Here is a 16,363-nt window from a genome sequence, read left to right as displayed (position 1 = left end):
GGTCTGGGGAAAGGTGGCGTGGGCTTGGCTCTCTGGGCTTGGACAGCACCTCCCAGATGTACAAATATCCAAAACAAAGGAGAACAATGATTCTTGCCTGTGGTTACCGCAATCAGCTTTGTTTTGCTGGTGACATAATTAAGCATTCACTGCACTGAAATCCTTGATTGCTTGCCCCGTCTATGCCAGAGGCGTGGATATTTACTGACCAGTCCAGGGCAATTTGAGCAGACCCAGACCTGAGGTACTGCTCTGAGGGGAAAGTGCAGCCTGACAGCAAACTGCTCAGAAGTGCCTTTAATTCATGTATTTATTTTCAACAATGTGAGTGTCCAATAAAACACGCTGCTGCTGACAGCTAATTTCTGAAAATCATGTTCTGATGTTATAACAGAATTTGTACTATGTAAAACTTCCAATTAAAAAAAAATCATCAAAGATTACTAATTTGCAAAGTCTCCTTTAAGCATGCAAGCTTATTTCCTGACTTTTTCTTTCATTCTCTCTAAACCTGGTATCTTACAGATGTACTTTCTGCACAGGCTTCAAAGAAAAGGAATGCATTACTACAAAGGGTTGATTTTTTTCTTTTTTTTCCTTCTGTATACACAAAGCTGGGCAATCTTTAGAGGTAGATACCAAATAAATTTACTCAAGCTAATAAAAATGTTCACTTATTTTGTTAGTTTAACAAATATTCTTCAGCTAATTTGCCTAGAATATCTTTGCAAAATAAATGAGCTCAAAGGAGCGCAAGCAGTCAAAATAAAATAGTTTAAACATTTGAATTAATTTTACCACAGACAGCAGGAATTTACTGGTAAAGTTATTTATACATTCTCAGGCAATACTGTTCAGGTGTAACATCTCTGGAATAAAGACAAATCTGAGTTCTTTTCATTGTCTTTTAAAACAGTTCAAATGGAATGCATTTGCCTTCCTCACTCAACAAACTGGGTAAAAAGTCTAGCTCTTTAAATGCTGTTGTTCCAGTTTCAGAGTAGAGAGGTTATAAAACAGGGGTGCTTCATTAAAATACCATGGCTGGCACCTCTCAGAGGCACAGGAAAGGAATATTCACTGACTAAGTAACACATTATAAATTATAATTGAGATTCAATTCTCCCAGGGAGAAGAGAAGGTAACTTGTCATTTGAAGTGTTGTGAGTTTCTGAGAGTGGACCAGGAGTTTAGAGGGTATAATGATATCATTAAGAAATGCCCTTGCAAAGCAAGCAAAATTATACTGTGCTGTTTCTTGAAAACCACAGGAACTCTTTATTGTTCTGTCAGCAGCAGTTCAAAGAGCTATGTGACCCCATTAACATTCATTCAGGCATGTATAACAAATTGGAGGGGGGAAATTTCTTGAATAGTTAATTATATTTTGTGTGTTTGAATACCTAACACTGTTAGCCATAAGATCTCAGCACCATAGAATACACACCTTGCACACCTGGTTTACCTCACAGCTTTATTTTTCTTTTAATATTTAGAGGAGAAAACACTATCAAAGGTAGAGAAATAGCTGTGAGGTTGGAAAGTGGAAAAAGTAGATAATGGCTAGCTGATTTGATGGCTGTGGTTGAACTCCTCTAGTATTCACAGTCCTTCTTCCATGAGCAGCAAATATTAGAAGATGATGAGAAAATCCTTTGAACACACATATCCATGTCAGATAGGAATATGTGGGATGATACACTCTAAACATGAGCTAGAATCTTGCAGGGAAACTGAGCTATCTCACTTTTGATAAGACACAGCTCTTGTGGCCAAAGTATGTATGCATTTATTTATTTATTCACTTATTTATTTATGTGTGAAAAGTTGTCCCAGAAGCTCTTTCACACCCAGTGGCAAATGACTTCAGTCTCCACACTGTAGTGATCATGGACTCAGTTTAAGCAAAGACAGTGGCCAGCAGCAGAAACTGAAGTTTGCCTGGTTTGTTTCGAATGCGAAAATTAATCTTTGGTATTTTTTTTAGAGAGAGTGATTGGTAGATATTGTCTCCAATGCCAACAGGAAGCCCAGTTACAGTGATTAATTAAGTCAGAAGCTTTATCTGTACCAATTAATTAATTTCAGTTCCACTGCAGATTCAGGAATCCTTATCTCTTTAGGACTGTCTCCTTGCAGCTTCCCTTGCACTTGGAAATGAGATTGATAAATTATGTGATAAAGGCAAGGACCATCACAAGGAGTTTAATGCTGTCTGTGTTATACTGAGGAGATGTTGTTTCCTCAGAATTTAATTCAGGTTCTCTGTATTTCTAAGGGACACCAAACAAAGTTTGGATTGGCAGTGGGACTCTTCAGGAAACTTCTGTGTGAAGTTGGACTAGGACCCTTTGTAGCAACTGCAGGTGTCCATTTACATAAACATTCCCACCAAGCCACAGGAAATAATTTCTTCCAGACACTGGGCATATATGCTACTGAGCACACTTACTAATTCAAAGATGATAAATTCTAAATTCTCTTGGAAAATAGAAGAATAAAATTTATCTTGCCCTATAAGCCTAGGCAAGCTTGCATTCTATTTTCAGTTCATTGAAATTTCTGCTGTTTTCCTCTGTAATTCTTACACAGCCATCAAGTTCTTTGCTCATCACATATATATTCATACTTCTGCCTTTCTTCTGAAAAACTGTCAATCTAATGACCTTCCAAATGTATCTGCTATTTGAAGAATATTTGCATTGGAATTATACTTGTGTTAGCTATGTTGCTTCTCTGCTGCATTTTTATTGCATGTAGATTGGAGTTGGTCAGAAAGCCTCCTCTGAAATGGAAATTATTTTTATTACCCTTTGGCCTTGCTTTAAACTGATTCCACTGCAAACAGTTTGTAACAGTGGGAGTATGATCAGACTGAAAATCAGAACGTACATTCAAATGGTCTAATGGTCTAATATGTCTACCAGAAAGGGACGAAAAACGCATCCTGAACTAATAATAGGAAGTTTTGAATTACAGGGAAGTAGAACTATTGGATGAATTCCCACTGAAATACTTTTTTTCCTCAGAAAATGTCCATTTGCTGAAACCACAGCTTAGTGGGGCAAGGGACAGAGATGAGGGGAGAAGGAAATAGGTTGAATATTTCTCTTGCTGTTTTCAACATTCCTTGGAAGACTGTGGTGTTTGAGGTTGACATTTTTACATCAAGAAGCTCCTGCTATTCAGGAATGCTTGTTTAATTTTAAGATTCCACACAGTTGAGACATGAAAATATTTGAGGACAAAATGGAGTTCTTCAAGATCACTAGGCAAATGTCCTTATTGATGTACAGAATTTCCAAAAAGTGCTCAGACATTGAGGGAAATTTTGTGCAAGCTTAGAAATCTCTCTTGAAGTGGAAAATCACTTTCTGCCATGATTTAATAGGGATGGAATGACAGCCTACATCAAGACAATGGTAAAAGTTCTATTTGCATCAGTTTGAGGACTTCACCTCAAACTTACTGAAAGCATTGTAGTCTCCTTTGACCATGTTGATCATACACATATTTGCCATACAAATATGTATGGCCATACAAATATACATGCCATAAAAGATTTGAGGAATTCTTAAGTTCCTTTGTTGAGGAGGAGATAATAATATATGAGGATTTAAAGAAAATTGTTATGTGTGCAGAAAAGTCCTAGTTTTCTGCACATAAGTCAAACAACAAGTAGGCAAATGTTTCTAAAAATCATTGCCTTTCTGCAGAATTTTAAAATATTTCTGACAGCAGCTTTTTTTGTTAAAAACTTGCACCAGAAATTACCTTGCTTAGAGGAGCAGAATGAACACAGAGTCCTGCCAAGAGCCCTCCCCTGCACCTGTGTGAGCTGAGCTGCTGGGTGCTCCACAGCAGAGGTCAGGGAGCCACAGGCAGTTCCACTGATGCAGCACATCCTTGAAGGCATGTGCTAAAGACAGGGCTGTGAGCCAGGGGTGTCAAGGAACAGCTGATCTTATCCTGCCACAGCTGCCTGCCCTGGAGATAGGAATTGCAGTTCTGCAGTCATTAGTGAAGGCTCCAGCATGGGTCTTCTCCTAGAGAGAGCCAAATCCTTGTCTACCTGTGCTCAGGGGATAATCGATGCCACTGTGTACAGTCAAATCAGAGTGATGACTCCTCCTGCTCTCCCTCCATCTCCCTGTACACGTGTACCTCCATTGCCACCCCACAACTCAGATAAAATAACACCTATTTCAACTCTGTTGTTACATAGCTCTCACTGAACCGTCACTATTCCTCTCTATTTCTAATCTAGTCTTGTATATGCAATGTCCTTTCTATTTTTGCATAATCGCTGTGTATATTTGTCACAGCAAGAAATTACCTGTAAGTAAATACTCTCTTCAGGAAGCATTCACTTGTTTCCCATGCTAAAAAGGAGAAAGCTTTTGGAGTTGTAAAAAAAAGTTAAACATATTACAGATGTATCATTCCTGAAATTTTATGGAATTATGAAGCACAGGGATAATGTAATTTAATGCAAGTACATTAGACCAGGTTCATATTTTATGAGAGAAAGAAACATTCAACATTCAACATAAAACATGATCTATTTATGCCTGTGTTGGTGGGAAGGTTTGAGCATGACTGGTGTTAGCTCTAGGCTGCTTTTTTACTGTCTACCACTAAGAAACAGCTGCTTTCTGTTCAAGGCAGACTTACTGCAATGAACTTTCACATTTCCTTGCTGGGACTGAAAGACTATTTTCTTTCTTTCTAATGCTTATCAGCAACTTGGTGAGATCTTTATTAAAATGTAATAACTGACATTAAAAAAGACTTTCCATTTAACATATGCAGCTTGTCCTTTACTTGGAGCCAAAAGCCCCAAAGCATCCAACTGATAAACATGGCAGGGCTGATCAATTCTACTAAGCAGTTAATTCCAGTTTTCAAGTGAAAAATGTGAGTCTGCAGCGTGCTATCCTTTGCTTTTTCCTTGTTCCAGTCAGCTCCCTAGAGATGATAGACACACAATGAACATAGGCCTTCTCTTGGAGAGAGCAAAGTCTGTTTATCTACCTTTTTTTAATATAAAATGAGTCAATCCCTCTTCTCATCTCCTTTAATTTCAAAGGCTCCCTCACTGGCAGCTCAGAGAGTACTCACTCTACATATCACAACAGCTGCTGGAGACAGATAGCATGAGCATTTCTGGAATGATTCAAACTGACCTTCTTTCAATGGATACTAAATGCTCATCATTAGCTGTGGCTTCATGTTCCAACACAGGTCTCTTACGTGAAGCACATTCTAATACTGAAGGAAAAGGTAGCAAAGTAAACAGATTTGGGAACTTTTGAGGCAGCCTTTAATGAAAAAAAATAAATGGTGTGCTTTTTACGTGTACATATTGCAAATTATTTCATTCAAATACTTGTGTATATATGCAGTCTGATGTCTCACATGAGTAGAGGATAGAGGACTTGAAACCAAGAAAGTTTTTTTGCTACATATGTTTAGGAAACAGAATATCCAATTGCATCTTAAAGCATCTAATAAATTCTGATCTTTAGGCACTTCCCAGTTGCTGAAGATCATTAGAATTTGAAGTTGTCTTATTTTAGGAACAGTTCAATCATTCTTACTGGGAGGAGGTCTCTATTTCCTTCACAGACCAGACTTGTAGGCCTCCTTCTGTAGTTTAGCCCATGTTTATATAGCTCATATTGTCTCTATGGAAATAAGCTTGAGTTCCTAGCAGATCTTCTGGAGTTACTAACAGGCACTCTTCTTTAGGAAGCTGCAACATGCCTTTGGACACATGAACACTTGTGATTACAACACAGGAACATCCTGCTTTTATATTCTGAGGAAATCACTTGTCCTCTGGTAGGACACTACTAAAGGTACAGTTAGGACCCAGCCTAGGATATCCCCTTTTCTTCAATTTCCATATCCTGGGGAAGATAACGACAAGGCTTTTGCAAAAATCCAAAATCTAAGTATTTCCCTAATTTTTTACTAGTCTTTAAATTCTGGACATAAATTTGCAAAAAATGTCTGCCTTTAGGTAGGTTTCTTTGTAACAGTGGAAGGGAAAGAGAGATGGATTCTCAGCTGCCACAGATCATCGTTTCTCTGCAGGTGTGCGCAGAACCACAGCCAGTTACACTGTTCCAGCAACTGGCCTCAGCTCTCTGCTCACTTTTGTCAACATGAAAAGCTGAGGAGAAGCCAAACAATAGAATGAACAACTTTTGAATCTGCAGTCAGTCTCCAAGAGATAAAATGTTGAATCTACACTTAGGGTCTTTTTATATGAGGTGCTAAGGTTTTTTTGGCTTGTCCCTGTGCAAGCCAGTGGATACATGAGCCTGTATATGGTTTTCTCTGCATAGCTTCTGTCACTGAGGATTTTATCTGTTCTGACTTCAGCAGGCAATGATAAAGCTCTGTCTTTCTATTAATATGACCTGTTATAAGTACCAGTGGAGACATAATAGCATCATAGGATATTTACAGCACAGGCAGACTTAACCTTACACTACAGATTTCTACAGAAAGGCTGAGTGTTTATCAGCTTTTTACAATGAGAATTCTCATTCACTCTAAATTTTCAAGTATCAGCAATATTATTGTTCAAAAACTCTGTGGAAAGAAGAGTTTTATCTTATACTCAGTATGCCAGGCATCTTATACCCTACATCCTTCACATGACTCATTAAGAGTTCTACTAGAAGTACTTATTCAGACAAAGAGATCACATTTACCTTGGTTTCAGAGTACAAAGGTGTTTAAGCAAGGAAAGAAGAGATCCTTGCTCCAGTCTGGAGACTCCACCCCAGTCTGGGCTGGTGAAGGAGACATCAACTTTTCAGGGCAGAGGGCTTGGTGAAATCTCCAAACACTCAAGGACTGCCTCAATTCTGTTCAGATGCCCAGTTTGACCATAATAAATATTAAATTATGCCCATTAAGCCAGGCCATGATGCTCTGAAATACTGTTCCATTGCCTCCACTTGAATTCAATCTTCAAAAAGCAAGAAATACTAACAATTAAGGCAGAAATCAAATGCTTCTTACCACTCATAATGAAATAGATTATTAAGCATTTTGATTCCCAGATTAAAATTATTGAAACAAACATACTTCCAGATAATTTTGGAAATCTGTTCCACTGTAATAATGCTATTCTGAAAATACAGCATACTTCCAGGAAAAAAAATGGTTCTGACTTGAAAACTTTTATCAGCTCTAAAGACTTATATTTTTCAGTAAGATTTGGAAAAAAAGCCATACAAAAATATTATACCTTCGGCATAATATTGGACTGTGCTTTTTCCTTTCTTCACTTTTGAGCATATTTTTATATTATAGTTCTTCCTTCTGAAGCACAAAATGAAAAATATTTGATTGTATAAGATTATGCCAAAAGACAAGTAATTTGCTGCTATAATTTAACTGACATTAGGTTTCTTGATCCTACAAAATTACAGTAGGAGGAAATAAAAAATAATACTTTTAAAATCTATTGCTTATGTTAAAGATCAAAAGGCTTCATATGGTTCTTAACAGGCTGAGTTTTTCATAAACTGGCATCTCATTCTAGATTTCGAAGTGGAATAATCTCCAAACAAACCTGTTACCTTGATTTTCTGATTTCATCTAAACATTAATGCTATTCTGTAGCATTAGCAAATGTACCTTTCACAATTTTCTAAGAGAATCTTATACAATTTTCCCTTATTTGAAGATTTTTTTCAAAGATTTTTATCTGTACCACTATCTGATCAAAGTGTTCTAAAGCCAAGCATCATTGATTTCCTTTCCTTTTCCCCTCCTCACAGAAATGCTAGCTTCAAATTTTGGCTGGATTATGATAAACTGAAGATAAATTAAAGAAATTTAATTGTTCTCCTAATGTCCTTTGTTGGTCAAATCTTCTGTCAAGTTATTGCCAATGAAACTCAGTAGACAAATTCCTGCTTACAGATCTCCGCTGTTCCCTCCTGTTACTGCTGTTCAATGCAATGATTGTGAAATTTCAATCAAAGCCCTGTTGAACCCTAAAGACTACTCCTGCAATGATTCATCATTGTCACAAAGTAGGAATATGGTTTATTTCTTAAGAGTCACTGCAATCACATTTGAGGACACCTGTGTATGACACAAATGTCAGAGAAAGAAAGAATACGGCCAGGAAATAACCATTCATCCTATTTCTTGTTTCACGACCTTGAGACAGCCTTGGGGAAAGTTACCTGTTAGGTAAGGCAGTATTAGGTACTCTGGAGTGCAAACCTGATCTTCAGGTCAGTTTTGAATCCAGTTTGGTGATTTGTGTCATAAGCCACCCAGCTGGGTCTTGGTAGACCATAGCCTTCCGTCTTGGCTTTCATCAAAGAAATAGCAGGCAAGGTCAAACCTTCTGCTGTTTTGAAGGTTTTGGAAGATTTCTGGATGCTATTGAGAAGTTATTGTATTTCAATTCAGAGTACTGGCTGGGGGAAATTCTAAATTGCTCTGTGCACTCACATACGTGAACTGCAGTACATAGCTCTGGTGTTGGATAAGGCAGGAACAAAGACTGTTTCTGTATGCTCATTGGTAGACCATGAAATCAAAAGTCCTGTCTGGAGGCCAACCAACTACATCCTTAGAGCAGAAACCAATCAGCCTTACAGTAAAAAATGTCTGGGTTTCACTGGACATGAAGGCTGTGTTCACTGCAACACTTCAGCCTTGCTTTCCAGGATTATTGGAGTCTCTGAATGCAGTGGTCAGTAGCAAACATCCTGTGTACTGAGAAGTGGCCATTTCTTACATGCTTCACCTGCATCACTACCTTAACATGGGTTTCTGACCTTTGCTGTTGGACTCTGATGCTTCTTCTCTGTTATGCAAAGTGCCAGAAGATCAGTCTTTGACTAACTTAAGCCACAATTAAATTTTGTCTACCATCATAAGATAATTATAAAGTCAGCATGGCACACAAAGAACTGTGACTTCATAGATGAAGAAAACAGTAAAAAACATGCTGTGAAGGGGGAAAGCTGTTCATATTAAAAGAATGAAGATTAGAAGTGAAAACTCAGAAAGATATTGGCAAAATAGATGTATTTTAGACACATCTCTTTCCCCATCTTTCCATACACATGAAAATCTTGTCCTTTATGTGTTAAAATTCAAGAGATCTGTAAGATCTAGGAAGGAGTAGAGCATGAGCTCAAAGCATTCAGTGACAATTGTGCTAAGAGAGAGAGCAGAGCTTGTTAATCAGAGATGGCTTAGGCACTACAACGACATTTGTCCCCACACTGCTGTGACATTATGAGAATTGCTATACTGTACAAATACTTATTTAACATCTGAACTACTGTTGTTTGAAGTGGAGGCATAAGGGCATTTTTAGGTCATTAAATAACGTAAGTAACTGAGATACAATGAACTCTCTTGTGTGATGCAATATAGAGAAATCCATACAGAACAAGGAGTAGTATTGAGCAAAATGCACATTCAGCAATGTGGTGATGTAACTCCTATTTCATCTTTCTAAGTATTTACAGATTTTACAATGTTTGAAACTGAGCAGCCTGAATAATATTCATTTCTGCAGCCAAGTGCACTAGATTTGACAAGTGTTTGTTTTACTACTCAAGATGTATTAATATATGCACCTGTAATACTTGCTGTCTGCACTTTAGTTGTAATGCATTGTAGCAGTAATTTGAGAAAAAATTAATTGAAGGCAAATGCAAAAACATGGAATTGCGAAAAGATTAATTAGCTGAAAGCAACTTGAATGTAAGAAAAAACTCAAATGCAAAAATTATTAAATACCATTTTTTAAAGTAATTCGATATGTCAGAATGTGATGGTCTGAAACAATGAATGACAGTTTTAAAAACTATAGGAAAATTGTTCCTCTATGGCATTAAAATTGGCATTACATAGGGAGAGGCTGAAAGTTCCTGGCACAAATAGCAACATATGGGTTCAGCTCCAGGAGAAATTGTAAGAGAGAATTATTTTCTTTCCATCCACTTAGACTTAGACAGGACTTAACATAACCCAAAATCTCTTCATAGAAAGGAGGACTGAGATAGCCATGTAATCTGCCTGTCTGAGGATTTGTACTTGTACAGCGCCTTAGCTATGAGAAAAAAACAAGAAACTAAAACAATCTGCTTTTATTTCTGGACATCATCATCTCATGGGATCATGACGTTTTTACTTTCAGTGACCTCCAATGCAGTGACTCTTTTCCTAAAGTATGTAGGTATCTCCTGCATTTCAACTACATTTCACACAAATTTTACACTAGGATGGCACTAGTTCTTCTACAATAATAATAGAACAAAGTCTCAATGAGGGGACTTCAACAGCAATGGTGAGAGCCAAAAACACCCCCAAACTAAAAAGCCCCTAACATCATTGTATGCTAAATATGTGCTTTATAAGCATGAATGTCTTGCTTCTAAAACTGGTAAAAAGGAATGCAGCATTCACAACTCCTACTACTCCTACTACTCACAAAGCCAGTGGTTAGCTAAGTTTAGGACATGTTATCCCAATTTGTACTTTCAGAGAGAGTCATATTTTTACTAATCTTGGAGAAGACAACAGTAACTCAACTTCAAATAGGAAACTAAATGCACTTGCATACTCAAGGAAGGCAGCCTCCTTCAATTGCACAGCACAGGATGTCAGGCTAATGACAGAATGATAAGATAAACTTTGGTACTTCCAGGCTTCAGTACTTCCAGTATTGCTGCTGACAAATGCAAACAAACTGGAGGCACAAAACCTGGCGGTGCCATGGCCAGAAATTGGATGGGATGAAGGCTGGATTGGCTTCGTACTGAATAGATGGAAAAGCTAAATTTGGACATGCACAAGGATGCTTTGCTAGAATTTGATTTACTTATGAATGTCACTTGGCTTTATCTTCCTTCTGACTAGAAGTTTTTTTGAAGCACAGAATGTTGTTCTGTATGAAGTGATAGTATCTGCAGGATACTGTATCTGCAGGAGAAGATAAGGTATTGAGCTAAGGACTAATTGCACAGCTTGACTTTCTAATTTGTTAGAATAGATGAAAATTCCTCACAAAGGGGAACACAGGCTTAAAACTGCCGGCAGATTTTTCTACCTAATTTGTGAATAATAAAACAAAGCAGACACAATCATGATCTAGTTGTAGATAATTTGCTAGTCAAAAAATTAGTTGAACAAATTGTTCCTTCTGGAATGTAAGTTAAAATAAAAATGCACACACCAGAGAGAATTTTTCTTGAGGTGTTTATGACAACAGGATATCTGGTAAGTACTCAGCAAGAAAAAAATAATTACTTATCTCTCCTTTTATATATGTAGCAGCATGAAAGCATGGTCCTTAAGCAAGATGGTATAAGATTGAAGTCATCCCTGCTTTGAGCAGGGAGTCAGACAAAGTGATCTCCAGCTCTCCTTCCAACTTAAATAGCCCTTGGATTCTATGAAATGCCCTCAAATAGTAAGGTTATGTAAAAAGTCCTTATCAGGTCTAACACCAGAGATGGGCTTGGACTTTAGTGGAAGGGGCTGAAGTCCTCTCTGACCACCACAGGTTATCCTCATCCTCAGGTTGTCCCATCCTCAGGTTGTCCCATCAGTCCCCAGCTGCCTTGTCCTCACCTCCTACCCAACCCCATGACAGCACATGGTTTCAGCTTGCTCCTATTTATCTGCAAGCACCAAGTGGAAGTGCAGCCCCTCAAGAATCTGAACCATAAAGCAACAGGATCCTGTGTGACAAATGAAGGCAGTCAGAATGAGGCCACAACAGGGAGCCTGTCCTCCCTCTTCCTCATTTCTGTCCTATTCAAACACGTCCCCATGAGCACAGCAGCTCTCTTCCGTCTGCTGAGGGAGCTGCTCTCATCTCCTGTTACCCCCCTCTGCACACACATGTGCTTGCATGTGGACTGCACACTCTAGAAAGCAGACACTGCTGGATTCTAATCCCCTTGAATTCTCTCATGGATTAAACCTCAAATCTCTAACTCTCCTTCTTAATGCTGTGGTAAGTAACACACGTCCTGGCTACATTGATTTACAGCTGAAATAAAAGTGAAAGACAGACAAAATGAGATGTCTGAAAATCGATCTATGCAGCAAGTGGATGGAACATTAAAGCATTCTGGATTATTTTCTCCTCCCTTCACTTTGCCCAGGGCCTGATGAAGCAAAAATCACTGTCTGCAGCAATAAAAGTTGTAGGTACATGTGTTACCCTCCACCTACCTGTAACCCTTCAATGGCCAGTTTGAGGATAGATGGTGTAAGCTTGGAGGCTTGCTTGAAGGAGAAGTTACTCCAATCTATAATTAGAATGAAGCCATTTATCTGAAGCTCCTGATCTTCAATGAGCACTTCCAAGGAAAGCAGAATAGCCCGAAGGATATCTATGAAGGAGTTCCTAAAGCAAAAGCAGGGGGAAAAAAAATCAATGGTTGCAGTTGTCTTCAAACCTCAAGATTCTCAGTTTTGTTATGGGTGGGGCATGAGTGAAGGACAGGGATTTATTCTGGTAGAATCCTGAAAAAGAGTTGTTTCAGAGGTGTCTTTAAAGAGTTCAAAACTGCTCCAAAACTGCTTGGTGTGATAAATCCTGGTCACTGATGGATAAAATAAACAGTGCATGAGATCTCCTCAATTTTACTAGTAGTCCTTTCAATAGATTTTAGCTAAGCTACATTGGGAAACTATTTTTCTGTGATAAAATGAAATAAATTCAAGCTATCAATTTAAATCCTTGCTCGCTTGGATATACTTAACCAGTTTGTTCCCTTTCTTCTTACCAGTTTTTTGTTTCCCTTATTTTCAGAAAAGGAAATAAATCAGTACAATATTAATATAAAAGATATCATACAACTAGGTTCTGTGCCTTCCTGCTTGAGTATAAGGAATGATCCAAGGCTTTACACAATACAGTTTGACAGTTGCCTTATTTTTGCAAACCAAATGCAACATGAAAAATGGCTACATATGCTCAAAATGAGAGCTCTTTATTAATTATCAGCTACAGTAGGCTGGCCACAAGGCTTCCCTCAGCTCTGGGAGAATAATTAAAAGCCTTGGAGGGCCTGAAGCATTTAACAAGTAAAAGAGAAGAAAGTGCTGAAATGTTTTCTTTAATGTGAAAGTCTGCTCTGGGAAGCCTGGGCTGCTCACCTCTTCCATTTTCTCACTACTTCCATTTCACAAAAGCAAGACTTGGACACTTTAATGACTAGTCCATACTTATACCCCAGCAAGCTGAATTAGGTGCTCTCCTCATCTGTCCTTCTCATTAAGATTATTTACAAACAATACATTCCATTAGAGAGTAACAAGTAAGGAAAGCTTCACAAAGTGCAGCATAACCTTGTGTAAAATGAAATTGTGATATACTGCTAGTGCAATCTGTTTTACCTTAGCATTATTCTCAAGTTTTCATGAGACCTGAGGTCTTTTACAGGGAAGGTTCATGCCATCTTCTCCCATGGAGATTTTAATTTATTTCTTTTCTGCTGTTTTCATCAATTTAGAACAAATCCCCTCAAACCTTTAAGAGCATTGTTTCAAATTCTGCCTGAGAGAAACCAACATATGTGCAGTCAAAACAAATTTCTCTACCATTGGCCTCTACCCCTGAATGGCATCAACACATGTTAAATTTCTATTAAAAGTAAATGGTGAATTGTTCTCTGATTCTTTCTCTTTTCTCTCAATAGCTTTTGAGTGGACATGTACATTCCTTCTATAAAGACCTGATCCCTTGTAAAAGCTGCTTCTGCACTCTGCCTTTCTGCAAAAGTTAGAAGTTTCTTTTAAGTATAATTATTGGGGCAATAAATTGAGCTTATTGAGCTTAAAGACACATAATATTGTTCTTGCTGCATACCAAGTCACCCCTCCCTCATTTACAGTTACAAGACAACCTTGACCTTTTCAAACCCTATGGGGAAGCTCTACTAAACAGCTAAAAGGAGGAGTATTTCCTTAGCAATGTCAGGTGAAGGCATACTGATTGCATTGGCAATTGGCATGTATTTTAAGTCTAAATTTATTTTGAAAAACTGTGATATACTACATACTGCTTAACTGAAATGGTGATGACTTCCAAGCAGCAGCATCAGATGACCACATTTGGTGGAAAAAAACAAATATACCCTGCTCTAGGGTGACTCTATGATGCTTATATCCCCAGTCATCTCCTCTGTTTATGCTAGATATTGTGTGCCATTAAGGCTGGTTAAGAAAGCAAAGTGGGGGAAAAGGAGCATGGAGTTTGTTTTCAGAAACTGCACTCACTCCTCCACATTCCTGCTTCTGGACTGTGTTGTCTGCAGCATGGATGGACAGTGGGACAGAGCTCTACTTTTCTTTTTGAGTTAGTTTTTAGTTAGCTGAGGCAATGAAGTTCCCTAGACTGTGGCTTTTCTTTTTCTTGGAACTGTTCAAACCTGCCCTGGACTGAAAACCCAGAAGAACACCTGGAGCTCACACCTGTGGCCCACCAGTGCTGGAGGGACTGATAAGAGACTGAGAGAGCTGAGCTACAGACCACAAAATGACTTTCTGAATTTGCCATCTCTTCTGTAATGCACTCAAATTCTAAATGACAATGGAAATATTTCAGTGCAAAATCTTCCCCTTGGACTTTGTGCTGAGGAATTCCAGTCGTTTTCTTTGAGTGTCTTTTGTTTGAGTGTCTATATAAATTGCCAATTTATCAAACAATTACTCACCTGTACTTTCCTGTACTTTCAGTAGAAATTATTTACCTGGGAGATATGGCACTCAATTTTCTTAGTTTGCAACTAATCTGGCTGTCCCTGAGTACATCCCTCCTCTCTCTATGTATTTGCAATATAGGAAATAACTCAGAGTGAGCGCAAAGACGTTTTTCTGATGAGTACAGGGAGACATAAAAGCAGCACACAAGTCCTCCAGGTGGGTTGTTTGCAGACACACTGTTCCATCAATGCAGAGCCTGGATAGAAATCAGACAGAGTGCCACTTGAGTCTCAAGCCCTCTGCTCTTGAGTCTTGGGGCTTTGAGACAAATCATTCAGCTGTGTGACTGATTTGCATCCAAATAATTCTCTATGCATGAACACAGAACCACTTTTTATTAGCCCATCACTTTTGTTCCATTGCTTAATGTTCCCTTCCCCTTCTCCAGTGCCCCTCCTCACCAGTTTAACCCTCTCACACAGAAAAAAAGTGAAATAAATTACAACTACACAAAGGGAAATGTATAAGGTCCTGTAAGGATTCAGCATGACGCCTACTGAAGTGAGCCACTAATGAGTTACAAAAGATTTGCACAAGCCCCAGAAAGAGAAAAAGGAGGAGGGAGAGAGTGTGCCTATCTGCCTTGGCTGAATAGAAAGGTACCACAAAAGAGACTCTTCAAATACCCCTTGGATAATGGGAAGTTAGCCCAACATAAGCTAGTGGTAAGGAACAATAATGTAACACAAAAATGAAGATGGTTTAGCTGAGGGATTTGGTGGGGAGATTAGCCAAAGGCATAACATGAAAATAAATAAGAAGAAATTACTTAATTATAAGAGGTGTAAGCAGGCTGTGAGAGAACCAGAAGGCTCAGTGGAGTACCAGGGTGCAGTGGGAACAATTAAAGGGGATAAAGACATTGCAAGGAAATTAAATGCTCTATTTGCATGTATCTGCCACCAGTCATTTTGAGGAGATCCGTGGATAACAAAGCTGAGGGACTGTTGGAAAATAAGGGGGCAACTAAGACATACTGAAAGAAAGTGACACATTTTGGAGAAGACAGCATCAGTAAAGGCTTTTGACATTACTCCTTCTGAAAAGCTAAGCACAGGCTCTGTTTTAGGCATGCTAGTGAAATTAATTGGATTATTCAGATAGTTAAAAGTACAAATGTACAGAAGTACTGGCAGCTGAAGCCATTAAGATTGTCTGGTAGTAAGCAAAAACAAACTGTCACTACAAATCCTGACTGTCCCCTGAGATGGCAAACTAAAAACTTTGGATGAGTGCCGCTATCTTGGCAGTTGCAGATAATTCAGCTTAATATCCCTAAGTTAATATGCAGTAAAAGCCTCTCTCCTCTAATACTGAGAAGGTGGCCAAAGCTCCATAACATTTGGCAAGCTGCAAACATGGCATAGATACAAATCAAGTAAGAGACCACATCTTGCTTTGTTCCCTCCATACACAAAAAAATCACCAAGAGAACAAAAATGCATATTTAGCTTCTAAATGGGGAGAGCTGACACTGCCCTGCAGAGAGGATTCCCAGTGAGAGTAAAACACAGAAGAGGAAGCAGAAAAAAAGGTCCAGAAATACATCTTCAGGTTGCCCCAAATTATTTGAGCTACTCCAAGT

At 38.5% G+C, this 16,363-nt stretch overlaps 1 protein-coding gene across 1 annotated transcript in view; it reads right to left on the bottom strand.

The window, feature by feature from the left end:
• CLVS1 (clavesin 1) overlaps window positions 1-16,363 on the bottom strand; it is a 98,478-nt gene that overhangs the window by 53,044 nt on the left and 29,071 nt on the right. Inside the window, exon 3 of the mRNA XM_071420098.1 lies at window positions 12,241-12,415. Within this exon, the coding sequence (XP_071276199.1) occupies window positions 12,241-12,415 (175 nt within the window). The remainder of the gene's footprint in view (window positions 1-12,240; window positions 12,416-16,363) is intronic.

Source organism: Agelaius tricolor, unplaced genomic scaffold (genome assembly GCF_023055355.1).
Source record: "Agelaius tricolor isolate 1412-34295 unplaced genomic scaffold, bAgeTri1.0.p SCAF_2, whole genome shotgun sequence".
NCBI lineage: Eukaryota > Metazoa > Chordata > Aves > Passeriformes > Icteridae > Agelaius > Agelaius tricolor.
This window is presented reverse-complemented; position numbering and strand designations above follow the sequence as displayed.